Here is a 27,399-nt window from a genome sequence, read left to right as displayed (position 1 = left end):
GCAAACTGAGGCTCAGAGAGGTTGAGTGAGTTGCCCGAGTTGGTGGAAGTGGGATTTTATTCCAGGCAGCCTGGCTCTTGAGTCTAGAGCCAGCAATCTTCACTGCTATACTCTCCTGCCTCTCGCGATTAGTACATCCTTATTAATATCCAATTCAAGACCCTTTGGAGCCACACAGCAGCCAGAGTGATACCTTCAAAGGGTAACTCTTTCTTTTTTTTTTTTTTTTTTATTTTTTTACAGAAGTTTATTCTTAAATGTACAATAGGTTCCAAGACAACACTTCATTCTAGCTATAGGTGGCAACAGATGTTATGGCAGGGAATCCAGATGTTTAATCCAGATGTTTAAACAGGAATGGAACTAAGGATCATCATTGCCTCAGGCACAAGGGACGGCTTACTTTTTGCCAGATTTCTTAATTCCACCTGTGGCCAGGGGGCCTTTCCCCGCGGCCTTCGCTTTTAGCTCCTCGAGTTTCTTTTGCTCCTCCTTCTGTTTCTGCTTGAATGCCTTATCTTCCTTGTCCATCTCCTTGGCTTGCTTCTTGGGCTGCTTCAGGGGCTTCTTCTTGCCACCTTCGCGGCCCGACATGGTGCCTGCCGCCCCTTCCCCAGACCCTGCCACCGGATGCCCAAAGGGTAACTCTTTATATCACTGCTCTGCTGCAGCCCTTGTACTTGCTGCTCCCCCTGCGTGGAATTCTCTGTGCCCAGATCTTTCCCTGGCCGGCCCCTTCACATCCCTCAGGGCTCAGCTTGAATGTCACCTCCCAAGGAGGGCCCTCTGCCCAAAGACCTAGGCAGACTCTCCCGCCACCCACCCACCGCACCAATCCAGGCCCATGTTCCTCCAGCCTATCCTATTACCTGGTCTGAAAAATGATCTTGTCGTTTGGTTACGTGCCCATTGTCTCTCCCGCTCAGCTGCGAGCCCCCAAGGCCAGGGAGCTTACCTGTCTGCTTGTTTGGCCTTATTTCAGCACCTGGCGCATCACTGGCCTCAACATGGGGCTGAGACGTGAATCAACGACTGAACAGGGGTGTGGGAGAGAAAGATAAGAAAATTCTTCACGTCTTTACTAGTTTGGACTAACTATAGAAAGTCAGCCTGGTTTAGGAAGATCTGAATGACGGGGCTCTTTAAAAGGAGTGAGGTGGGGCTTCCCTGGTGGCGCAGTGGTTGAGAATCTGCCCGCTAATGCAGGGGACATGGGTTCGAGCCCTGGTCTGGGAAGATCCCACATGCCGTGGAGCAACTAGGCCCGTGAGCCACAACTACTGAGCCTGTGCGTCTGGAGCCTGTGCTCCGCAACAAGAGAGGCCGCGATAGTGAGAGGCCCGCGCACCACGATGAAGAGTGGCCCCCGCTTGCCGCAACTAGAGAAAGCCCTCGCACAGAAACGAAGACCCAACACGGCCATAAATAATAAATTAATTAATTAATTAATTAATTTAAAAATAAATAAATAAATAAAAGGAGTGAGGTGTATTGTTTTCCCGTGTACAGAGTGGGGTGCCCAGGTTGAATAGGGTGTTGCCTCTGGCCTTCCACAAATGTACTAAACAGATAAGAAAGAACAAGCAGATAGGAATGATTTGTAGTGGACCTATCAGTTGTGAATATGTTTTCAAGGTGTTAGAAAATTTATTCTCGAAAATTTATTCTCTTTAGTCATTTAAATACTTCCCTGCAATCTTGTTGACACTGTTCCTCCGCTGATAACTGACAGTAAAAACAGTGAATTTCATCAGAGCCTTCCTGCGCATTTCAAATGAGCAAATTCCAATTTAACAACTGCCCCACCCCGCCCCTGCCAATGCCTTTCTAAGAGGCCCCGAGTGAGTGTGGGGAATTGAGGAATCCCATGTCGCTGTCCACAACCTGGTGGTGGGGACAAGATGCTCAGAGACAGACTTGTACCAGGGAGATCTTCGGGCTGATTTACCATCTGCCGAGGTCTTAAAAGCTTTGGTGGGGCTTCCCTGGTGGCGCAGTGGTTGAGAGTCTGCCTGCCGATGCAGGGGACGCGGGTTCGAGCCCTGGTCTGGGAAGATCCCACATGCTGTGGAGCGGCTAGGCCCATGAGCCACAACTACTGAGCCTGCACGTCTGGAACCTGTGCTCTGCAACAAGAGAGGCCACGACAGTGAGAGGCCTGCGCACTGCGATGAAGAGTGGCCCCCGCTCGCCGCAACTGGAGAAAGCCCTCGCACAGAAACGAAGACCCAACACAGCCAAAAATAAATAAATAAATAAATTTAAAAAGAGACGTTTAAAAAGAAAAACAACTAACTGATAATTAAGAAAAGTTTATAAAAAAAAAAGCTTTGGTGTTTTCCAAGGTCCGTGAAAGAGCCTTCACTTTTTAAAGATGTGGCATTTCTGTAAACGCCTAGGAATAGAACATACACTACTTGGCCTCAAGCTTTTGCAAACGCACACATCCACCCTGAGACCTATACGAGCATGTTCATAGCAGCTTTATTAATAGTTGCCCCAAATGGGAAACAACATAAATGGTCAGCACCAGCAGGAAGAATAAACAAACCGTGACAGAGTCATGTGGTAGAATACTGCACGGGAATCAAAAGGGAAGAGTTTACCGACATGTGCAACAGGGTAGGCGAATCTCATAGTCTCAGCTCAGCTCGTGTCGAGTGAAGAAAGCCAACCACAAAAGAATACGTACTCTATGATTCTGTTCAGATGAAGTTAAAGAGAAGGCAAACCTAGTCTCTGGAGCTGGGTGACTGTGGGGAGTGAGGTTGACTGCATGGGGAATGGGGACCTTCTCGAGGTGATGGAAATGGTCTGTATCTTTTTTTTTTTTTTTTAACTTAAGGTTTATTTATTTATTTGTTTATTTATTTATTTATTTATTTATGGCTGTGTTGGGTCTTCGTTTCTGTGCAAGGGCTTTCTCTAGTTGCGGCAAGCGGGGGCCACTCTTCATCGCGGTGCGCGGGCCTCTCACTATCGCGGCCTCTCTTGTTGCGGAGCACAGGCTCCAGACGCGCAGGCTCAGTAGTTGTGGCTCACGGGCCTAGTTGCTCCACGGCATGTGGGATCTTCCCAGACCAGGGCTCGAACCCGTGTCCCCTTCATTGGCAGGCAGATTCTCAACCACTGTACCACCAGGGAAGCCCAGTGGTCTGTATCTTAAGCTGGGTGGTGGTTACAGCAGGTGTGTATGTATGGAAAAAGTCCCTGAGCTTAATGATTTGTGAACTTTACTGTGTGTAAGTAATTCTTCAATAATGTATGTGTGTATATGCATGTATATACTGTATATATTATATTTTTTAAACCATATATGAAAACCTTTTAAAAAAGTAAATTAACAAATACACAAACAAACCTCCTGAAACATTACTTCTGCTCCCGCTTTGGGCTAAGCTCTTCCCTGTGCGTGATCTCATTCCATCCTCATGCCATCCCTGTGGGTCTGGCATTATTGTCTCCACTTCAGAGGTGAGAAGCCTGTAGCTCAGAGAGGGAAGGGGACTTGCTCAGTGTCACACAGCTGGTGAGTGGCAGAGCTGGCTCACTTTCCACCACACACAGGACTTTCTGAGCTGCCTCTGGGTCTGCCTGACCAAGTTCATGTTCACGTTTCGCTCAGGGATGCCGCTGGCCTTCTCCGCCTGGGGGATCGCCTCCCCCAGCTTTGGCTGCCCCTCCTCATCCTCCCAGCCCACAGTGGTTCTAATCCAGCTGTCTTGTCCCCCCTCAGCATCCCTTCGTCAGCAGCATCACCAGCAACAAGGCTCTGCGGGAACTGGTGGCCGAGGCCAAGGCTGAAGTGATGGAGGAGATTGAAGACGGCCGGGATGAGGCGGAAGAGGAGGACTCGGTGGATGCCACCTCTGTAAGGCCTGGAGGAACGGGGGTGGGGGCGGCGTGCTGGAGGGACGGGATCCCCGCAGGCCTTGACTGGTGTGGGACGGGCCCGGGAGGTGCAGGAAGGGTTCCTTTCTGTTTATCCCCAGCTCAGAGGTCACAGGCCCCCACGCCACCAGTTATGTAAGACAGCACATGGGCCAGGATGAGGCAGCAGGGTGTGTTGACCAAATCCTGTATGTTTTCAGGGAAGACCAGGAGTCAGATTTTTATATGAGATCTTCCAGTTTTTAAAAGTTGGTAGTTGACTCATTTTGCTTCCCAGCCTTTTTCCTGTTGTGGCTCACATACCAAATGAGGATGTGTGTAGCACACTGTGGGATCAACGCACATAAAGCCTGCACGTGATCAGAGGCAACGGGCCGAACAAAGGGCTCCAGCCACCCCAGACCCCGTCTGGCTGCCCTGAGTGCCCAGGGGACCCAGGTCTTGGCATATTCATAACACATCTGCAAGCTTCAGTGCTTGGCTGAGTGGAAATTTAAATGAAAGCTAATTTACATTTTTTTAAAACATTTGAGCCAAACAAAACATGTCTGTGGGCTGGATTCTGTCCTGAGCTTCTACTTTCGGATCCCTGGTGTAGTCATTTGGGGAGAGCCTCCCCCAGGAGGGGAGATTTGCTATCCAGATGGTGCCATGGACCTAGTGAGTGAGGGGCTGGACTGTTGGGGATGGACAATACAGCACTTTCTCAAGTTTAATTCCTTCCTGGGAGGAGCCTAAGCTGGTGTGAATCCTCACCAGGACGAGGAAGGGACGCCCCAAGGAGGACGAGTGGAATCAGCACAGTAACGACAGCCCTTACTGAGCCCCCGCTGGGTGCCGGGCATCCTGCAACTCAGACAGAGGAGAACCCAGGCTCCATTTTACAGATGGGAAAACTGAGGTTCGAGTGGTGCAGTCGCTGAGCTGATAGGTGGCAGGGCCAGGTGTGGGCTGGGAGTGGGAGTGGGAAGCAGCGTGTCTGGGGCCCGGTTCCAGGAGGGGGCAGACAGCGAGGATGGGGAAGAGGCAGAAAGTGTCACGTCCCACCTGGTTTCTCCACAGGCAGAAGGCTGACCTTTGTCATGAAGACAGTGGGGGCCATGATGGTTTCAGGCAGGGTTTGGGCGTTGTTGTGTGGATGTCAGGATCAGATCTGAATTTTTGAACCATCATTGCTCTGGGTGTTGAATAGAAGGTGGATTAGAGTTGCTTCTGAAGATTCCATATCCAAGGTTAAAAAAGCACAAGAGGGTGCTTATGGTATGATTCTGTTAGTATCAAGTTTAAAAGCAGACAAACTGACCTATAACACTTCGAGATCAAAGTCAGGACAATGATTGTGTCGGGGGAGGATGGACACAGGTCGGGGTCTCAGGACTGGGACAGTGTCCCACTCCTGACCTGGAAGGTGGCTATGTGGGTGCTCACCTTATTCATTAGGCTGGACATTGATGTTTCATCCACAGAAATCAGTGTTCTATTTCACAATAGCAACATTTTCAGTACTTTCTTCCCCTGAAAAGCTCTAAAAAACAAAAACAAAACAAAAAAAGTGGCTAATAGGCTGAATCTAGCCCCTGGATAGGTTTGGCTTGGCCTTTCTGTGATTTTTTTTAAAAATTTGACTTGCCATCTAAAAATTGGGAGATGTCATGTACAAGTCCACATTCGAGCTTGTCTTGAAAAATTGGAAGGTCTGGGCACAGGGGACCCATTTTCCCACGTTGTCACAATTGGCTGGAGCGGAGTAACCACTGCCCCCTTTCGACAGGGCATGAGCTGTCTAGCTGGCCACGGTTGCCTCCACTCCTAGGAGGAATACCTGTTCCTCAAAGCAAGTAGTACAATAATTTTATTGTTAGTTAGGCAATAAGGAGTGGGGAGGACTGTGGCTTACTAGAGAGGGATGCCTGTTGTACCTCCCTGGCCCACTTCACCTTGTGGGTGTCTGACTTTCTGACCTCACTGCATCTCTGACTCTTGCCTAGGACACACAGTAGCATGGCCTTGACTATGTTTTTTTTTCTCCTAGGCTCTGGGGAACCACACTCGGGACTCCTCTGAGGTGAGTCAGCTGAGCCTCGATGCTGACAAGCTTCTCAAAGAATCATCTTTCACCCCGCTGCCACCCAGCCAGCCTCAGGACATTGTGAATGGGCCCAACCAACCCTCTGGGGACACATCCCTCCAAGCCACCAGCCCCCCAGATGTGGCCCCTGGAAATGAGAACGGCCTAGCCGTGCCCGTGCCCCTCCGGAAGTCCCGACCGGTGTCCATGGATGCCAGGATTCAGGTATCCGAGGAGAAGCAAGCCACCGACCAGGGTGGGGACCTCAGTCCAGCAGCCAGCAGGTCCCAGAAAGCAAGCCAGAGCCGTCCCAACAGCAGCGCCCTGGAGACCTTGGGTGGCGAGAAGCTGGCCAACGGCAGCCTGGAGCTCCCTGCCCAGGGGGCTCTAGGCCCTTCCAAGAGGGACTCAGACTGTGGCAGCCTCTCCACCTCCGAGAGCATGGACTATGGCGCCTCCCTCTCAGCCGACCTGGCCCTGAACAGAGAGACGGGCTCCCTGTCTATCAAGGTAACGTTGCCCCTTGTGCCTCGGGCTTGGAGCAGGGGCACTGCAGAATGTGTTGCTGCCCGGTTTTGGTGTTTGAAAGCATGTGATGGCTGCCTTCCATTATAAGTAGTTCACGAGGCTGCTGTTTCTTTAAAGAGCTCTCCATTTGATTCGTAGTTAAAACCCCCAAACATCTGAGTTCGGTCTGGGATCTAGTCATGTCAGGCAATTAATTGGATTGGGTTTTAATTTCAGTTTGGGTTTCCATTTAAATTGGGTTTGGTTAAAGGCCCTGCTAAGATGGGGGAGAGACGATTCTAGAAGCGAAAGTTCTCTGGCTTGGAGGTCAGCCGTGTGGTCCAGCTGCCGACTGATTCAGTTAAAGGGAGTGGGCTCGAGGCTTCCTCCTGGCTCGTGGCTGTTCCGGAGGAGGTGGCATTGTGAATGACAGTAGCCACTGCACTTGAGAGCTCAGCACGAGGCCTGTACTGCAAAATGCTTAAAAGCAACCCCAGATGAGGCGCCTTCAATCATCCCAAAGTACAGCCCAGCAAACGGAGGCTCAGGTGGGAGGTGGGGAGCTGGTCAGACTCCGGACTCTGAGCTCTGAATCCCACATGCCATTCTGCCCTCGCGGTGGGAGCTTTGGCCTGCTTGTCCTCGGGAAGGGCAGACCGCATTCCCTGCCCATCTCACAAATCGTGAGGTATTCGTGAACTCACTGTTGGTCACCTGATTGGCCACACTGAGGACCTCATCCCCAACCAAGGCTGAAGTTAGGGAAGGTTCTGCATCTTTTTTGTTTTTTCCTTCCGTCACTTACTTGGTGAAAATGACACAGCAGAGACTCAAAAATATTGGCCAAATGAGAGGGAGCCGAAGGAGAGGCAGTCAGTCAGCACAGTTAGCTTTGGGAACAGAAAGAAGGCACAGTTTTAACAGGTCACCAGGACAAGCGGAGATGGCAGCAGCTTTGATGTATAATCATCTTCCTTAGGGTAGGGGGTCTGTCCCTTCTCTTCTTAAAAAGACACTAAGGGTTAAAAAAAAAAACAGTAATTTTTTTTTTCTTTTAAATAAAGGTTGACCCACCCAGAGCCGGGTCCCCACCTCTTCTCAAGGGTATTGAGAACATTCCTTTGCTGGCGGGCTGGCAGTGAGTCAGGGAGCGCGGCTGTCCTGATAAGAGTCCACGGCTGCGTCAGCACCCCTGGCTTGACGGGGAGCCTGTTACCCCCAGGCGGAGGCCCGGCGACCAGGAGCAAGCAGCTCTATTGTGAGGGCTGCACCCAGGCCTCCTTCCTCCCCCGCCATCTCCAGCCAGCCTGCATTTCTGGTTGCTAGTCTGACTCAGCTTGAACTGAGCCCTGGGACACGTGAGCTGGATGCTGTAGGGCGATGAGCTGCAGGGTGACCTTTCAGGGCCGAGAGCATCCAGAGCTGCTGGGTGAGGTGCCATGGGAAGAGGTGGGAGCCTGCGGGGGAGGGGAACCCAGACCTCAGGGCCAAGGACAGTCTGCTGGGCTCGACTGAGCGGGCACGGGGGTCAGCGGGGACCTTGAGGGCAGAGGCCTCCTGCTGGGCGCCACCCTGGCTCTCCCTGCACTTGCAGGGCTGGCAGGCCCTCGGAAAGGCCGGCCTGCACTGCACCAGGAGGGGCCTCGGAAAGCAGTGGAGAGGTCGGAGGGGAGAGGCCGTGATGCCTTCCTTGCAGGCCCGCAGGCCTCATCCGAATCAGGATGGAGGACTTTCAAAGGGTATTTAAATACCCTTAACTCCTCCTGGAGGAGTTCTGGCAGCACTGTGTATGCAACCACACGTGAAAGGCATGATTATTCATAGGAAAAAGTAAAGATAAAGATTATGAATAATCTCATGGTGGCTCTAGATGGGCGTGGCCTCCTGTGGAGTTCAGGTCAGGTCAGATTTGGCTGCCAAAGCAGTTATGAACTCTGGTTTTCCAGGCTCTCTGGATTTTGGCATTGAGGATAAGAGATCGTGGTCTGCAGTAATAACTGTCAAAAATAAATACCAAGTGTTGAACCCTTGCTATGAGCCGGGTGTTGTTGTATGCCCCACCCCCATCGCATCTTTGCAACCTCCTCTGACAGGTCGAGGAAGCTGAGGCTCGGACAGGACAAGGGACTTGCCCAGGGTCACAGAGCCAGTAGGTGGTAGAGGGACGATTGGAACCCAGCTCGCTCTTTCTGACGCCGTGTCTTTTGTGTGAGAGAGTGCTGGCTGCCAGCGGGCAGGGGATGGGCCGTGTCTGAAGGGCGAGATCAGGGAGAGGAAAGGGCCCAGCGTCAGACACTCAGGGCCCCCCTCCCCATTGAAAAGCTTGAGGCAAGAGGGGGACAATGGACGGTCGCCTCCTACCTGGACGGGGCTGAGGCTCTGGGGCCAGGAGGGCTGTGGGCTGCACCCTCTGTGTCGCCCATGGATTCTTAGCTGTGACGCTGAGCTTTGCCTGATGATCTTCCCCGGCCAGAACTCGAGGCTGCACAATAAGACCCTCAAGAGGACACGCAAGTTTGTGGTGGACGGCGTGGAGGTGAGCATCACCACCTCCAAGATCATCAGTGACGATGAGAAGAAGGACGAGGAGATGAGATTTCTCAGGTAAGCCTGGGAAGGGCCCTGATGGTGGTAATAGGGTGGGGACGCGGTGAGAGGGATGGGCGTGGGTCCTTCTGGTGCAAGAGCTGTTTGTCTGTCTACAGCATCAAGTGTGGGATCAAGGACACAAAAGCAAGCTGGCTTTGCCTGAGATCCTGCATTCTGTAACCCACCCAACCCCCCATCCACTAATGCATCCATCTACCCACCCACCTACCCACCTCTGCATCTGCTCACCCCTCCATTTACTCATCCATCCATCCACCCCTCTACCCACTCATTCACCCATCCATCCATTCATCTATCCATCCACACAGCCATCTCTCTGTCCACACACCCCTCTGCACACCCACCCTTCCATCCATCCATCCACCCTCCTACCCATCCATCACCTACCCACCTACCCACCCTCCACCCTCCCCTCCAGCCAGCCAGCCATTCACCCATGTATCCATACCCCCCAGCAGGCTGGGGGACATGGTGGTGACCCAGGTAGTTGAGGCTGTTGCCTTTGTAAAACTTACACCTCACGGGCCAACAAACAGCACACAAGATAATTCCCAACTGTGGTTCATGCTGTGAAGGGAATAATGGGTGATAGGATAGTGAGCCCCTGGGCCGGGGTCGGGGGACACTGCTCTGTGGGAAATCCCCTGAGCAGAGCCAGAAGGTTGAGAGGAGCTGGCCACGAGCAGAGCTGGGGATCACGGGGGGAACTGCAAGGCCAAGGCCTGAGGGTTGACCGCGTGGCTTGTTTAGGGACCTGAGAGGGCAGGGCTGGAGTGTGGAGTGTAGGGTGGGAGGGAAAGGATGGGGAGACGTCCCCGGGAACTGCAGGGCCAAGGTCATGTTGGCCCGTGGGCAGGGGTGGAAGAGTGTGGATTTCATCCCCAGTATAGCTGGAGTGAAGCAGCTGGAGAGTGACCAGCAGTGACATCCCTTTTGAAAGCCAGCTCCGCTGCCATATGAGTCTGGGCGTAGAGGGGGCAGGACTGATGCAGGGATCCAGGGAGACCCCGGCCAGGATGGTGGCCAGACAGAGGGAAGAAGTGGTTGGATGCAGCATGCATTTTGGAGGCAAAACCCATGAAACCGGAAGGGATTGGTGTGGGGAGGAGGGTGTGAGGCAAAGCTGTTTGCTAGGAACCATCTTTGCACTTTTACGGTGCTCAGGCGCCCTGACAGCCCTCCTCAGGGAGACCCTATCTCGGCCGTTCTGTAAATTAGGAAACTGTTTCTTGGTGGGAACTTACCTGCCTCAGGTCATCCAGGTGAGAAGCTCTGTCTGTGTGAGGATTCTACCCGGCTTCCACTGGACCAGGAAGCTTGCTGGGGGGCTGCCAGGGGCGGGGGTGAGGGGTTTTGCAGTTAGGGAGGGAGGCCTTGGACCCACAAATCTCCCTTGAGGCCAGGCCTTTGAAGGCTAAATTCATGATTGATTTGTAGGACACCTCTAACATATCACACACATTCATATCTTTAAAAAGCACAGGGACTTCCCTTGTGGTCCAGTGGTTAAGACTCCGCGCTCCCAATGCAGGGGGCCTGGGTTCAATCCCTGGTCGGGGAACTAGATCCCACATGCGTGCTGCAGCTAAGACCCAGTGCAGCCAAAAATAAATAAATAAATATTTTTTTAAAAAAAGAAAAAAAAGAAACAAGGCCTGATTTTCCTAGAGGGGTGGGATAGGGAGGGAGGGTGGGAGGGAGACACAAGAGGGAGGGGATATGGGGATATATGTATACATATAGCTGATTCACTTTGTTATACAGCAGAAACTAACACACCATTGTAAAGCAATTATTCTCCAATAAAGATGTAAAAATAAATAAATAAAATAAAATAAAAAGAAAAAAAAAAGCACAGACATTCCAAAGCCAAATAGAAGCAGTTTTGGATGCCTGGGGGCACTTTTCCCCTCTAGGAGCCAGGGGGATGAGAGGCAGACTTTTCGTTGGTGGTGTTTCTGCGTGCATGCATATGCGTGTACACACACGCACGCACGCACGCACTGGTGTCCTCATCTGTGTGCGCTGGAGAGGCTTGAGGCCAGGGGAGGGGTGGGTGTGGTTGCTCTTGGACGATGACACCACCTTCTGTTTTAATGGTCACCTGGGAGGTGACCTGTACTCCTCAATCTTCAGACCCCAAGGGCTCGGTTTCCTTTCTGTCACCTCCCCTCTGGGCAGTTTAGGTTCCTAGGGTTGAAATTCCAGACCCAGCACACCCCATCTAGAAGCAATGCCTCTGGCCCTGGCACTGGGCCCCCAAGCAGAGGAGTGGGTGCCACTTAGGTTTGAAAGGTGAGATTTAGCTGTGGTGGAGAAGAGGTGCTCACAGTGAAAGAACAAGGCTTTGCTTGTTTGCCTGCTGTGGTCTGAAGGTCCGCACGTCCTGTCAATGTCCGCACGTCCTGTCAATGTGGCCAGGCCACCAGGCTGCGAGCTGTGGCGGGCTCTGGCCCACGTCCCTGGTCGTACCTGGATCCTAGCATTTCCGGAGGACTGGGTGACACGTAGGCTTTTGAATGGTGTCACCGAATAGTTGCTCTCACAGATTGAGGCTGCTAGGTCAGAGTTCTTTCTGGTTTTGCCTAAAATTGGTGGTTCTTTCCTTCTTAAGCCTGTGTCTGCCTGCCTTTCCCTTGTGAGAACTCAGGTTGGTCAGGGAGGAAATGTCAGAACCTGGCTGCTTACCTTCTTCTCTGTTCGTGTTTTGGTCAGTTGTTCTCTGAGCCTTAGTCTCTCTTGTGTCAGGGTCTCCCTCTCTTTGTCAGCTCTCAGCAGTCACCTCCTGCCTCCTCTCTTCCCAAATGCAGAGGCTCCCAAGGAAGCTTTCTTCTGTGCCCCTAGAAAGCATTTCTGGCTTTTCCCAGAGACTGGGCAGCCTCTTCTTCCTCGTTATCATTCGAGAAGTTACCACTTGGGGAGTGATTGCCATGTGCCAGGCAGACACTACAGGTATCAGCTCATGTAACCTTAAAGAACCTGAGAGGTAGAGGTTATCTCCCCATTTTACAGATGCAGGAACAGAGCCTGCAAAGACTGGGCGACTGCCTAAGGGAAAGCGAGCTGAGCTAAGATTCAAATAAGGCCCCCCGACCCCTGAGAGCGTTCAGGCCTCTCCTCCTGCAGCTGTCGGTGGGCAGTTCCTGAGTAGCTCTACCCGCTCAGAGCTGTGAGGAAAGCCCCACAGCGGGGGTGCCCATGGTACAGGCTGCAGACGCGGGATTGGAATAGGACACAGGCTGCCAGGGAACCGCCCCCCGTTCACAGTCAGGAGGCCCAAGTTCTTTCTGCATCATTTTAATTTCTTTTCTGATTCCATAAATGATACATATCAATTTTTAATGGACTTGCCCGGAAAGAAACACAATTGGTGGGGTTTATCCCACCAGTATTTTTTCTGTGTACACACATATACACAGTGACAATAGGTATGTTACCAAATGAAGGTACACTGTGTGGTTGGGGTCAAAGTTTGATTGTATTTACATTTTGAATAGGTAATATCATGGTTCAAAACTCGACAAGAAAAAGAGGGTAAACAGCGAAAAATCTCCCTCTCTCACTTTTCTGCCAGCCATCCAGCTCCCCTCCTTGTGTTAATATTTTACAGTGTAATCCTTCCAGAAACACTCAGTGTTTAAATAGGAAAGTAAACACACACATGCACATGTGCACACACATATAGGGTCCTTTTTGTTTTTCACCCAGATGGTAGGTAGCATAAGAGACCCACACTCTTCAACAGCTTGCTTTTTTCATTCAGGGACCAATCCCTATCTGTTCATAAAGAATTGCTGCATTTTTCATAGATTTTTTCCATGTAATTCAATATCTCAAGCAAGAACTTGATTTTTTTAATGGTTGTATAAAATTACATCAGATGGACATATTTAGTTAGACTGTATTGATGGACATTTGTTTCTAATTTTGTACTATTATAAATAACGTTGTTATGAATATCCTTATTCAATTTTGTTGTGCATCTGTGAATATCTCTTTAGAATCAGTATCCAGATGTGGAACTACTATGTCAAAAGGCAGAGACTTATTGCATTGTCCTCCAGAAATGTGTCAATTTGTACATATCAGCAGTATATGAAAGTATCAATTTCCCCTATATTCTTGCCTATTTAATGAAGATGTTATTTCTTCTTAATTTGTATTTCATATCCACATAGCTAATTTAAAGATTTTGTCTTTTGTTTCATGTCTGTGCATGTTCTGTGCCACTTTTTAAAATTAGGATATTCCTGTTTTTCTTATTGATTTGGAAGCACTCTTTATATATTAAAATTATTAATGTTTTGTCTGTCAATAAACATCAAATAAAGTCTGAGTTCTAAGTTCGCATCATGCCTCTACCCCAGTCTTGTGTGACGCCTCTCCACGCCCCAGCCTTCAGTGTCCCTAGCTATGAGTTATATGATCACTGACGGCACTTTCTGACTGAAATGTCCTCATCCTTCCACCCTTCAGGCGCCAGGAACTCCGAGAACTTCGGCTGCTCCAGAAAGAAGAGCATCGGAACCAGACCCAGCTGAGCAGCAAGCATGAGCTGCAGCTGGAGCAGATGCACAAACGTTTTGAACAAGAAATCAATGTGAGCGTGAGAAAAGAGGGGTCCCTATAGGGCTTCTTGCTTCCATGTTTTCTTTAAGCGAAGTTGCAGAGTGAGGATGATTGGGCATGGAGAATAATTCACAACAATTGCCCAATTCCTCTGTTTCCTGATCTCATTAGGCATTGACTTATAAACACAGCATTGCATGAAGGTCACGATGCTCCTCTGAGTCACACAGGAGGATCTCTAGAGGGGACATAAACGTTGAGCCCCATGCAACAACCCTGCGAGGTAGATGGTCTGGTCTTCCTTTTGCATGTGAGAAAAAAAAACTCAGAGAGGTTCAGTGACTTGTCCTAGGTCACACAGCAAAGAGGTGATAGACCTGGGATTCAAACCCAGGTCTGAGCATGGGCTCTGGGCTTTCCCCATCTCCCTCCCAGGTATAAGGTGACTTCCCTGAATTTCCCTTTCTGCTCCTTCCAGGCCAAGAAGAAGTTCTTTGACACAGAGCTGGAGAACCTGGAGCGTCAGCAAAAGCAGCAAGTGGAGAAGATGGAGCAAGACCACGCTGTGCGCCGCCGGGAGGAGGCCAAGCGGATCCGCCTGGAGCAGGAGCGGGACCATGCCAGGTTCCAGGAGCAGCTCAAGCTGATGAAGAAGGAGGTGAGTACGTGCTGGGTGGAAGCAGGGGTGTCTAGGAGGATTAGGACCCTCTCAGCTGCAAGTAATCAAAACCCAACTCAACCTTGCCTCAGAAACAGAGGGAATTTTGGGGAGCTTGTATACATGAAAAGCTCACATCCAGCTATGTCTGGATCTACACCCTCCAGCTGTGCCATTAGGAGCCCCTTCCCCATCATTTGGGCTCTGCTTTCCTCTGTGTGGACTTGGTTTCAGGCAGGCCCTCGCCATGTGGCCTCAGGCAGCTTCCTGTACATCCCCCCAGCTTAGCAGCCCTCACTGAAAGAGAGCAGGGGGAAGGAAGGGATGGCAGTTCAGGGAAACTTGAGATGCTGTCTCCAGAGGGGCAGTGGGTGCTGGATGGGTGCACACACGTCCTCCATGCCCTACTCTCCCTTCTCCCAGAACAGCAGCCCCCTAGTTTGGACCTATGTGCCTGTTCTCCCTCTTTCCCCATCCAGCTGGAAGGGGAAGTGGGAGGTGGCAAAGAGGTAGATGGTCTGGAGACAAGGGAAGGGTGGCGTATTTCTCAGCCTGCCCAGGGAAGGGCATCTGGGTCCCAGAGACCAGCCCACACCTCCCCCTGTGGAGCCAGACACTGGGAAGCTGGGACAGACTTTCTTTCCTAAACTCTCAGGAGGAAAAAGGGGGACAAGGAGGGTAGAAGCCTTGGGGCAGCCGTACCAATCAAGGCTGCTTCCCAATCTCCAGATGGGAGCAGTAGGTGAACAGCTTCTATGGTGCTCGGGGACCTCAGAACCCAGCTCCTAGACTTTACTGTGACGGACATGACATTTGGTGTATCCAGGGGCCCTCCGGTGGCTGCCTGTGGGAACCGGGGCCACTGGCTGGCTGAGCAGGGCCAGGGCTGGGATGAGACAACTTGTCTAGGGCACAGAATTTAAGGAGGTGCCAAAAAACTCCATAATCAAGATAAAGAATATTCTGATGCAGTGTTTTAAAATAAAAATTCGTGTAAAATATTCATGATGAACAGAATATCAGCTATTTAAAACAGAGGCAGGGGACTTCCTTGGCGGTCCAGAGGTTAAGACTCCGCGCTTCCACTGCAGGGGGCGTGGGTTTGATCCCTGGTCGGGGAACTAAGATCCCATGTGCCGCGTGGTGCAACCAAAAATAAATGAAATGAAATAGAATAAAATAAAATAGGCAGGATCCGACAGGGCTGGGGTTAGTGTGAGGCGATGAGGCTGAGCCCTGCAAGTATAGGACTTGATCCTGTCTGTATTTGAATTTTGTTCATAATTTTTTTTTTGGCATGAATTTTGAGTTTTTAAAATTGTATTTATCTTGATTACTGAGTTTTTTGGCATTCCCTTTTGTGCCTGAGGTGAGTGCCTTGACTTACCCTGGTCCTGAACCTCCTGCTGAGAGATGGGCCAGTGGGCTGAGATGTGTTGGGGGAGGAGGGAAAAGCTGATACTAAGCACATCCCCAGCTCCAATGCCGGGAGCACAGACTTGGTTCCAAGTCTCGGCTGTGTGGCTCAAAGCAAACTGCTGGGCTTTGGACAAGCTACAGGCAGACCTTGTTTTAATGCACTTTGCAGATACTGTGTTTTCTTTTTTACAAATTGAAGGTTTGTGGCAACCCTGCGTTGAGCACGTCTTTCTGCACCATTTTTCCAACAGCATTTGCTCCCTTCCTGTCTCTGTGTCACATTTTGGTAATGCTTGCATATTTCAAACTTTATCATTATGATTATATTTGTCATGGTGATCTGTGATCAGTGATCTTTGATGTTACTTTTGCAAAAAGATTACAACTCGCTCAGATGATGATGAGCATTTTTTTAGCAATAAAATATTTTTTAAGTTATATACAATTGTGTTTTTTTAGACATAATGCTAATGCACACTTAACAGACTACAGTATAGTGTAAAGATAACTTTTTCTACACACTGGGAAACCAAGATAGTCACGTGACTTGCTTTATTGAGATGTTCGCCTTATTGTGGTGGTCTGGAACCGAGCCAGCAATATTTTTCGAGTTCTTGCCTGAGTTCTGGCTGCCTTCTGTCACAGTGAGAGTTATTCAGCTACTGTTGTATTGAATATCTACATGTGTGGCACTGTATGAGGTGCCAGGGATACTGTAATGAACAAAATAGATAGGGTCCCTACACTCAAGGAGTTGTTAATTGCCAGGAAAACCAGAAAAAAAAGCGCACAACATCAAATAAAAAAACACTTGCCCATTGCATGCTTGCTGTGAGAGCAAATAGGTTGGTTAACTAGAGAAGTTACGGAGAGATCAGTATGTGACATTTAGGCTGAGACCAGAAGGATGTTTCTAGGAGGGTGGAACGGCATGTGCAAACAACATTCCAGGAGGGTGGAACAGCATATGCAAAGGCCCTGAGGTGTGGGAAAGAGCTTGGAAGGAACTGAAAAAATGATCAGTGTGGTAGGAGCTTAGGAAGCGATTGGGAGATTCATACGAGATGAAATCAGACAGGTAGAGAGGGGCCAAATCATGGAGGGAGGTGAGTCAGAGGCAGGAGTTTGCTGTTTGATTCGGTGCTGTTTACCGTGCATTCCTCTCAGATATTTTGAGCATTAAGTGAGAAGCACCCAGTGTCTGCCCCAGAACAAGTACCCCGCGGATTCCAGTTTCCTCTTGGTTCCTCACCCCATCACGTACGTGCACCCTTTGTACGTGCAGGTGGGGGAAGGAGCTGTGGGGACTGTAAAAGTGGGAAAAAAGAGGAGGTGCCTGGGATGGGGAGGTGTGAGGGGTCCCCACGGAGTTCCTCGCCCTTGGCCGGCACCGACCTTTAACAAAGGTGGACGTTCTCGTTGTTGGCAGCATTCTGGGAGGGTTTTCAAGCCTGTCAGTGAATTCTGAGACAGTGCGTGGGATCTGGTACTTGGGCTTCTACTCAGATTCAGTTTTTAGATTTTCCTTTTTCCCTGGGTGTTTTTCTTCAAAAAGTTTTCATGGAAAGAAAAAGCTTGACCTCTTTGCGCTTCTGGCTTCTGCCGTTTGGTGGGACCGTGACCCTGTCACTCTCCTCCCATGAGGCATTCTTGCTGCCAGGACTCGGGCTCACTGCTGGCTTTAACCTGCTTCACGGTGGAGCCAGGCGAAGTGTAGGCTTGCGCTTGCTTCCGGTTCCCAGAGCTAGCTGCGGGGGTTTTGTTACTTAATTAATCAGTATATATTTTTAGAGCTCCTACTGTTTGTCACCCCTGTATTAGGCAGTGATGAGCAAATCATACACAGACCCTGTCCTCAGATTTGCCATTGTTGTAAGAGGCTGTCAGTATGGAAAGAGTTGCATGTTACATGGTTATAAGAAGTTTGAGAACGTACTACATTTTTATCAGAGGGAGTAAAGGGGGAAGATGGTCTTTTCCACTTGTAAAGAGAGAAGCAAGTTCTTTTAGGATGGCATCCTAGGGAAGTGGTTGTGTGGGCCTGGAGTCAAGAGACCCGAGTTTGAATCCCGACTCTGAACTCAGGCAAGCTGCTTAAACTCACGGAGCCTCTGTCTCCTCTGTGAAAGCAGATAATGACAGGATCACTCATGAAGCTGTTCTGGATAGAGACTAAATGACTTAATGCAGGCCAGGCACCTGGCACCTGGTAAGCATTTACTGCATGGTGGCCCTTTCGGTTATTCTTACCATTATCATTATTATCAGTTTCCAAAGTAAGGTCTAGAGATTCTTGCTGGTGGGGACCGGTGAAGGGCTTTGCTTCATGGTACGCCCCCAGGTGTCCCACGATTCCATGTCCTGCCATTGCCTACTCCACAGTCCGAAGACCTTTGATCACAAAGGTCACCTGTGTGAGGGCTGCTGGTGAAGCCCAGCAGGGAGGGGTACGCCCTTGGATTGCTGGTTAGGATGCACCAGCAGGGGTGAAGGACAAAAGTGGGAATGAGTAGGACCCCCAGCTGAGCAGGTTCTGAACTACCCACAGATGCATTAGCCAGCCCAGTGCTACATCAGAGAAATCCACACGTGGATGCTGGAGAAGAAGACCATACACAGACCCACGTGGACTTGACTTTCATCAGTTCAGAGCAAGGAAGGGCTCACCCTGTCCATCTCCCTGTGATCCACTGAATGTGAGAAAGCCAGTCGTGATGTGATCTCAGGCATAGAAAACATACAAAAATAACAGAGGGTAAAACTTGAGATGCCTCATGGGACCTCTGTCATGGTTACAGCAATTGTTATGAAATATCATACTAATGACCTTCCAGCATTTAGGAGGTATGCATATAGGAAAAATCATTATTAGTAAGCTAGTTGAATGGGGACGTATTTATTCTTCATTGTTGTTTCAAGTAATTAACTAAATCTAGTACTGTGTGTGTCTACATATAGAAACATAATAAATGTATAATAAGTGTGTTCTATGAGAATGGAATTGATGGTCTGCTCCTCAGTCCGCATGCACACAGTACACTTAACATCCACGAGAAACTCAGTGGACAATTGTAACTTACTTCTTAGATCATCTAAATTTGAAAACAAATTCAATCAGTCTTGAAGGAAATCTTTCCAGAACTCTTTGTTTTCCTGCCTTCCTAGGCAACACTCATTAAACGTAATTTAACTATTTCTTAAATCGTCTGGATCTCTATAACATCACAGAGTTATATTCCTGGAAGGACCCTAGAAGTTTTAGCTAAAGGCCAGATAATTTTTTCTGATGAGAAAATGGGAAACAAGTCCAGGGACTGTTCCAAAGATGTGCAGTTGGACCAGAAAGCAGGATTTCTGACATGTAGTAGAAAGCCTCTCTTTATAGACCTCAGCCAGAGTGGCGCTGGTACATCCCTGTCCTCAGGGGTTACTTATGAGCAGGTCCAGGTGTCCCTTTGCTAAGTAGCTCCATGTGACTCTACTCTGAATGTTCTTTTGCTTTCTCCCTCCATTGTCAGTGGTATAAGACTTCTTACTGTTTTCAGTGCCTTTAGCAGAAACCTCCAGACCCTCTTCTAAACTTCTGTTCCTCATCTTCCGTCCTGGAAAGCCACATCATCAAGCTTGAAAAGCACACTTCTAAGCTAATGCATCCTTTCAATTGTACGATGCCTCGAATGGGGCTGTCAGAGGCGTTTTGACGAACACCTGACTGGTGCTGAATTATGGTTATGTACCATATATCCAAGGGAGCCCTTGGAAATGGAAGGTGAAGTGGCACAAATGAGATTTTGGAGATATTTTATGAGGACTTCTAACACAGTGATTCTCAACCAGGGACTCTTGTGCTCACCAGGGGACATTTGGCAGTGTCTAGAAACATTTTTATTGTCACAACTGGGGAGAGGGTGCTACGGCATCTAGTGGGTAAGGGCAGCGATGCTATTAACATCCTGCATAGTGCGTAGGACATCCCTCGCAACAAAGAATTATCTGCTCCCAAAGTCAATAGGGCCAAGGTTGAGAAACCCTAATTCAAGACCATTAAAGCTAAAGAACAAAGGGGCCGAATTCAGATTACAAACCTAAAACCATGAAAGAAAACACCCAAGAACTGGAAGAAGAGACAATAAAGAATAGCTGGTAGGATTTTGGGGTCAGGTGACAGTGTATGTTTAACTTTAGGAGAGGCCGCCAAACTTTCCCAAAAGAGTCTGTATTATTTTACGTCTCCAAGACAATGTGTGAGAGTTCCCGTTGCTCCGCATCCTCACCAGTACTTGGTATTATCAGTTTTATTTTTTCTGTTTTAGCCATTCTGATAGGAGGTGGTAGCTCATTGTGGCTTTTTATTTGCATTTCATTAGTGACTAAAGTTGAGTATCTTTTCCTGTGCTTTTTTGCTATCTATATATCTTTTTTGGTGAGGTACCTGTTTAAACCTATTACCCATTTATTTAACTGGGTGATTTGTTTTTTTTATTACTGAATTGTGACAGTTATTTTTACATTCTGAATACAAGTACTTTGTCAGTTATATATTTTGCAAATGTTTGCTCCCAGTCCGTGGCTTGTGTTTTGATTCTCCTAACAGTGTCTTGCATAGAGCAGAAGCAGTTAATTTTGGTGAAGTCCAGCTTATCATTTTTTCTTAGGGATCGTGCTTTTAGCGGCTTATCTAAGAAATCTTTGCATAACACAAGGTCACATGTTTTAATTATTATTTATTTATTTATTTATTTATTTATTTTTGGCTGTGTTGGGTCTTCGTTTCTGTGCGAGGGCTTCCTCTAGTTGTGGCAAGCGGGGGCCACTCTTCATCGCGGTGCGCAGGCCTCTCACTATTGCGGCCTCTCTTGTTGTGGAGCACGGGCTCCAGACGCGCAGGCTCAGTAGTTGTGGCTCACGGGCCTAGTTGCTCCGCGGCATGTGGGATCTTCCCAGACCAGGGCTCGAACCCATGTCCCCTGCATTAGCAGGCAGATTCTCAACCACTGCGCCACCAGAGAAGCCTGGTCTGGTGGGTTTTTTACCTTGCTCCTTCATCTGCTGCACATTTCTCTGTCTTCTCACTTTGCCTAACTTGCTGTGTTTGGGGTCTCCTTTTCACAGGCTGCAGGTTCATAGTTCCCATTGTTTTTGGTGTCTGCCCCAGTGGGTAAGGTTGGCTTGTGTAGGCTTCCTGGTGGAGGGGACTGGTGCCTGTGTTCTGGTGGGTGGGGCTGGATCTTGTCTTTCTGGTGGGCAGGGCTGCATTTGGTGGTGTGTTTTGGGGTGTCTGTGAACTTAGCATGATTTTAGGCAGCCTCTCTGCTAATGCATGGGGTTGTATTCCTGTCTTGCTAGTTGTTTGGCATGGGCTGTCCAGCACTGGAGTTTGCTGGCCGTTGGGTGGAGCTGGGTCTTAGCATTGAGATGGAGATCTCTGGGAGAGCTCTCGTCGATTGATATTACATGGGGCCAGGAGGTCTCTGGTGGTCCAATGTCCTGAACTCGTCTCGTCCACCTCAGAGGCTCAGGCCTGACACCAGGCCAGTGCACCAAGACCCTGACAGCCACATGGCTCAGAAGAAAGGGTAGAAAAAAATAGAAAAAAAATTTTTTTAATAAAAAAATAAAAAATAAATAAAATAAAATAATTAAAATTAAAAAATAAAAAATAATCAAAATTAAAAAATTAAAAAGTACTAAAAAAAAGAAAAGAAAAAGAAGAGAGCAACCAAACCAATAAACAAATCCAGCAATGATAACAAGCGCTAAAAACTATACTAAGATAAACATAAAAATCACAAGTCAGTTGCAGACAGCAAACCCCAAGTCTACAGTTGCTCCCAAAGTCCACCGCCTCAATTTTGGGATGATTCGTTGTCTATTCAGGTATTCCAGAGATGCAGGGTACCTCAAGTTGATTGTGGGGATTTAATCCGCTGCTCCTGAGGCTGCTGGGAGAGATTTCCCTTTCTCTTCTTTGTTGGCACAGCTCCTGGGGTTCAGCTTTGGTTTTGGCCCCGCCTCTGCGTGTAGGTTGCCCTCAGGCTTCTGTTCTCACCCAGACAGGATGGGGTTAAAGCAACGGCTTATTAGGGTACTCTGGCTCATTCATGCCAGTGCGGGGGAGAGGAAGGGGTACAGTAGTTATAATGGGAATGCGGGGCGAGCCTTTGGCGGCAGAGGCTGGCGTGACGTTGCAACAGCCACGTGTTCTCCTGGGGAAGTTGTCCCTGGATCACGGGACCCTGGCAGTGGCAGGCTGCACAGGCTCGCGGGGGGGTGGGGGGTGGGCATGTGGATAGTGACCTGTGCTTGCACACAGGATTCTTGGTGGCTGCAGCAGCAGCGTTAGTGTTTCACACCTGTCTCTGGTGTCCGAGCTGATAGCTGTGGCTCGCGCCCGTCTCTGGAGCTCGTTTAGGCGTTGCTTTACCTTCTGTGGGCAGACGGGGAAGGAATCCCCTCTCCTCGGGCACCCCGAAACAATGGTCTTTTGCCTCTTAGGCAGGTCCAGAGTTTTTCCTGGACTCCCTCCCAGCTAGCTGTGTTGCACTAGCCCCCTTCAGGCTGTGTTAATGCAGCCAACCCCAGTCCTCTTCCTGGGACCAGACCACCGAAGCCTGAGCCTCAGCTCCCAGCCCCCACCTGCCCCGGCGGGTGAGCAGACAAGCCTCTCAGGCTGGTGAGTGCTGGTCGGCACCGATCCTCTGTGCAGGAATCTCTCCACTTTGCCCTCTGCACCCCTGTTGCTGCGCTCTCCTCCGTGGCTCCAAAGCTTCCCCCCCACCCCCCACCCCATCTCCGCCCGTGAAGGGGCTTCCTAGTGTGTGGAAACTTTTCCTCCTTCACAGCTCCCTTCCAGAGGTGCAGGTCCTGTCCCTATTCTTTTGTCTTTCTTTTTTCTTTTTTCTTTTGCCCTACCCAGGTATGTGGGGATTTTCTTCCCTTTTGGGAAGTCTGAGGTCTTCTGCTAGTGTTCAGTAGGTGTTCTGTAGGAGTTGTTCCACATTTAGATGTATTTTTGTTGTGTTTGTGGGTAGGAAGGTGATCTCCACAGCTTACTCCTCTGCCATCTTGAAGGTCCCCCTTAATGTCAATTTCTAATGTCAGTGCTAGAGTATAGAAAATATTGGTATATTGATCTTGTATATTGACCTCACTAAACTCACTTACCAGTTCTACTACTTTTTAAAAAATAGATTTCTTGGGATTTTCTACATAGACAATAATGTCTGCAAACAGAGTTTTATTTCTTCCTTTTTAATCTATATGCTTTTTGTTTCTTTTTCTTGCTTTATCATGCTGGCAAGGACCTCTAGTGGGATGCTGAATAGGAATAGTAGAGTGGACATCCTTGCCTTGTTTCCAGTCTTAAGGGGAAAACATTTAGTATTTCATAGTTAAGTATGATGTTAGCATTAGGGTTTTTTTGTAGATGCCCTCTTTCAGATTAAGGAAGTTCCCTTCTATTCCTAGTTTGCTAATAGATTTTGTCATAAATGGATGTTGCATTTTGTCAGATGTTTTTCCTATATCAATTGATGTGATCATATAGTTTTTCTTCTTTATTGATATTGTGAATTACATTGCTTTGTCTTCAAATATTGAATGAGCTTTACATTCCTGGGATAAAGTCCACTTGGTCATTATGTAGTTTACTTTTTATATATTACTAGATTGAATTTGCTAATATTTTGATGAGGACTTTTGAGTCTATGTTTACGAAAAGGATTTGGTTGGTGGTTTTCTTGTAATGTCACTCTGGTTTTAGTTATCTATTTTTTCTTGAATGAGCTTTGGTAGTTTCTTTCAAGGAATTTGTCTATTTCACCTAAGTGGCTGAATTTATTGACATAAAGCTGTTCATAGAATTCCTTTAGTATCCTTTTTAATGACTAGGATCTGTAGTGATTTCTCTTTCACCCTTCATACTGGTAATTTGTGTTGTAGTACCCTCTTCCTCTCCCTCCTCCTTTTCCTTCTCCACTTCCTCCTACTTCTCTGTCAATCTGACTAAAGGTTTATTAATTTTATTGACTTTTGCCTGATTCTTTGGCCAGAAACACAATGTTTCTTACAGTTTTAGCCACTGCATCACTGTCTAGGACAGGGGCAAAGCCAGGAGAGCAAAAGGAAAAAAAAAAAATCCCAGGAAACTCACCCCCGGTACCAGCCCCTTCTATAAGTTTTGACTCCCTTTCATAGCCACCTGATTTTGTTTGAGTCCTCAGTTAGTTGCTTTTTGTATTTTATCCAGAGTTTTTCACTGTAATCAGCAGGAATGAGAGGCTGCATTGGCTTACCTCACCATGCCAGAAGTAGAACTCTCCTGGAGTGCTCTTTTTTGATCATGGACAGTATGGAAAAATCCTTCACTACCTGCTCCTAAGAGCCCTGTCAGTGAGTGCATGTTTTGGGGTGTCAGGTAACTGTGAAGGTATGGGTTACTCAGAGAAAACTGTTTGAGGAACTCTAGCTTCCTTACAGTGAAGTGTCATGAATCTCTTCTTCTTCTGTCATAAAAAACAGAAAGCCAGTTCCAGCTGGCTTGAGAATACTATTAGTTCACCATCTGCCCACCTGGCATCTTTTGGAGTCTCAAAGACATCAAACCCAGAACTCCTGTCTCTGACCAGGAGGGCAGAAGTGTCACCAGGAATCCTTCATCTCTTAACATTGCTTCCATGCATTGATTCTGTCTCAGGCAGACCCCTCCAGGGTGGTCCACCATGGCCTACATCCTCCCAGCTCAGCAACCCCAAAGGACAGAGAGTGGCTTTCCCCAATAATTCCAGCACCCATCCTGAAGCTCTCACTAGCCCAGCGAAGATCACACGCTCATCTCTGAACCAATCCCAGATGCCAAGGCATGGAATATGCTGATTGACAGCTTGGATCATATGCCCAGCCTAGAGTCAGACGGGGCTGGGGGCGTCAGCCACACCTGAACCTCGGAGACTGAGCAGGGGCTACCTAATGCGTGCATTCTCAGCCGGGGTGATATCACCCCCAAGGAGTTAAAAACATCTTAGATATTACAATGATCTAACAGATTGACAGTATATCTGTGGGATTAAAGTTGCATGGTATTGGGTAATTAGGGAAAAAATGTCTAAAAGGGCTTTTGAGGGGGCAATAATTTAAAAAGAGGTTGAGAAACACTGTCCTAAAGGAAACTGAGGTGCTGTCATCAGAAGAAGGGGGATGGATACCAAACAGCAAAAACAGCATCTGTCTGCTCTGAAGGAGTCTGGAAACTGGAGCCAGCAGCAGACAGGTGGCCAGTAGGTGCCGTCTGTCAGCGGAGTGGGGAGCAGAGCCGGGGCCAGTGCCTAGAAAGCTGAGCCTCATCTTCAGTCTCCCTGGCCCAGGAGTTCTGGGATTGAAGGCTTATTCAGTATGAAGTGTGGAGGTACCCTGACCCAGCCATTCTCTGCTGTCTCTGGTGCAGGTGAAGAATGAGGTGGAGAAGCTCCCCAGGCAGCAGCGGAAGGAGAGCATGAAGCAGAAGATGGAGGAGCACGCACAGAAGAAGCAGCTTCTCGTGAGTCCTCGCCCCTCAGCTGGGGAGTGGAGGGGTTGGGGAGTCTCAGGTTTGAGTCCCTGAATGGTGACCAGAGCTCTTCTCTGTCTATGCCCATGCCCTGCCCTTTGAATACTCACCTATCTCTCATTCTGAGTAAATCAGACCATCCTGATTATCATCCCTGTTATCATCTCCCCCATGCAGCCTTCCTTGATTGCCCTTGCTCCAGCTGGAAGTGAGCTCTCCCATCTCTAGGAGATACCACAGACCTTTACATCCACCGCTCCCAAAGCCTTTAGCGCTTCCTGCCTTGTTTTATAGCTGTTTGTACATCACATCTCCTTGACCAACCCAGTACATCCCTCTGCCCACTTGACATCTTTTGGAGTCTCAAAGACACCAAACCCAGATCTCCCTGACCTGGTCCTGTTCTCATGTTCTGAGGGGACACCGTCCTCCACTGTGTTGTCAGGCCAGAAGCCTTGTCATTCCTGACACCTCTTTTCCCTGCAATCCTTCATCACCTCTTGAAGCTTGGTTTTTGTTTTTTTTTTAATCTCCAAACTCTCTCTGGATCCATCAACTTGTCAACATCTCTGTGACTCCCTAGCCATTCTTGTCTTTTGCCTGGACTACTGCAGTAGCCTCCCAGCTAGTTTCCCTCCAGTTCTTGCAGTTCTTTCTCTCATACCAGTTGTTGTGATCAATACGAATTCCAAATCTGATCATGGCACCCTTCCCCAACAGCCCTGGGCCTTTAAAACCTTCAGTGGCTCCCACTTTGTCCATAAGATCAGATCAGCCTTCTCACATGCTTTCAAGGCCCTATAGGTCTGGCTCTTGTCAGCCTCTCCCAGCTACACTCAGTCCCCTCTACCCCAGCCTCAGTAGCCTTCTTTTCACTTCATGCTCTCATTTTGTCCCACTTCCTCTGCCCCCAAATGCAAAGAAAATTAGAGTCTCCAATTACAAATGTTTTGTATATTATCTGGTTTAGCATTCATGGCTTACCAGGATAGGTGCTGTTTGTTTTCCCCTTTACAGAGGAAGAAGCTAAGGCTCACGGAGGTGACACTGCACAGTTAACAGTGGGGTCCAAGGCCTCAAGCTGAGTCTGACTCCAGGACACCATCATACTTTCCTCCAACCTGTCCCTTGACAGGTTGATTAGAAAAAGAATGCAGGGCTAGGGAGGGTTGGGGAGACAGGCCCTAGTCCCCACAGAGGGAGAGCAGACTGGCCCTTTTAGGAGGCCACTCTGGCAACTGCATCAAGAGCTTCAAAAATGTACACATCCTTTGGGCTAGATTTTCTGCTTCTAGGACTAATCTTGAAGATGAATCATCACAGAGGTTAAAGGACATTTAGCTACCAGACTGTGAAGAGCAGCAGTATCTAAAATAAAGAAAACCTGTAAACAACTATTATATATATTGGGTAGATAAGTTGGGTATAGCTAGCTATACCATGAAATATTTTCAGCCATTAAAACTTAGTTTTGATAGAAGATTATTACATTATGACATGGAAAGGTCTTTTTAATAATGTTTAAAAGTTGTGGTAAAATAGACATAACATAAAATTTGCTATCATCTTACCCATTTTTAAGTGTGCAGTTCAGTGATATTAAGTACATTCACATCACTGTGAGTACCATCACCATGATCCATCTCCACAACTCTTCATCTTGCAAAACAGAAACTCTGTACCCATTAAGCAGTAATTCCCCATGACACCCTGCCTTTAGTCCCTGGCAACCACCATTCTACTTTCTGTCTCTACAAATTTGACCTCATATAAGTGGAATCATACAGTGTTTGTCCCTTTGTGTCTGGTTTATTTCACTTACCTTGTCCTCAAGATTCATTCGTGTTGTAGCATATATAAGAATTTCCTTCCTTTTAAAGGCTGAATAATATTTCATTGTATGTATATACCACATTGTGTTTATGCACTCATCTGTTTATGGACACTTGAGTGGTCTCCAATCCCTTGGCTGTTGTGAATAATGCTGCCATGAATATGGGTGTACAAATATTTCTTCAAGTCTTTTAAAATAATTTTTGTGAAACAACAACAGACGTAAATACATTTATATAGGTACACCAAAACCAGTTGCTAGCATTGAGTGATAAAATTAGTGCAAATTTTTAGTTTCTT

General features: G+C 48.3%; 2 protein-coding genes across 2 annotated transcripts in view; one reads left to right on the top strand and one right to left on the bottom strand.

The window, feature by feature from the left end:
* Nucleotides 1–27,399, top strand: part of STK10 (serine/threonine kinase 10) — a 120,104-nt gene that overhangs the window by 78,098 nt on the left and 14,607 nt on the right. Inside the window, exons 8-13 of the mRNA XM_036847984.1 lie at nucleotides 3,737–3,871; nucleotides 5,924–6,469; nucleotides 8,940–9,070; nucleotides 13,553–13,676; nucleotides 14,124–14,303; nucleotides 25,165–25,257. Of these exons, the coding sequence (XP_036703879.1) occupies nucleotides 3,737–3,871; nucleotides 5,924–6,469; nucleotides 8,940–9,070; nucleotides 13,553–13,676; nucleotides 14,124–14,303; nucleotides 25,165–25,257 (1,209 nt within the window). The remainder of the gene's footprint in view (nucleotides 1–3,736; nucleotides 3,872–5,923; nucleotides 6,470–8,939; nucleotides 9,071–13,552; nucleotides 13,677–14,123; nucleotides 14,304–25,164; nucleotides 25,258–27,399) is intronic.
* LOC118892923 (translation machinery-associated protein 7) lies at nucleotides 230–628 on the bottom strand. The gene has a single exon (XM_036847985.1). The coding sequence runs from the start codon at nucleotides 592–594 to the stop codon at nucleotides 400–402; it is 195 nt and encodes a 64-aa protein (XP_036703880.1). The 5' UTR covers nucleotides 595–628; the 3' UTR covers nucleotides 230–399.

The sequence above is a fragment of the Balaenoptera musculus genome, chromosome 3 (genome assembly GCF_009873245.2).
Source record: "Balaenoptera musculus isolate JJ_BM4_2016_0621 chromosome 3, mBalMus1.pri.v3, whole genome shotgun sequence".
Lineage (NCBI taxonomy): Eukaryota > Metazoa > Chordata > Mammalia > Artiodactyla > Balaenopteridae > Balaenoptera > Balaenoptera musculus.
The sequence above is the reverse complement of the archived record's forward strand: the minus strand, read 5'-3'. Positions and strand labels throughout refer to the sequence as shown.

Bases quoted from the DNA above. Each gene is read 5' to 3' on its own strand.
- LOC118892923 (XM_036847985.1), bottom strand. From the start codon at position 594: ATGTCGGGCCGCGAAGGTGGCAAGAAGAAGCCCCTGAAGCAGCCCAAG.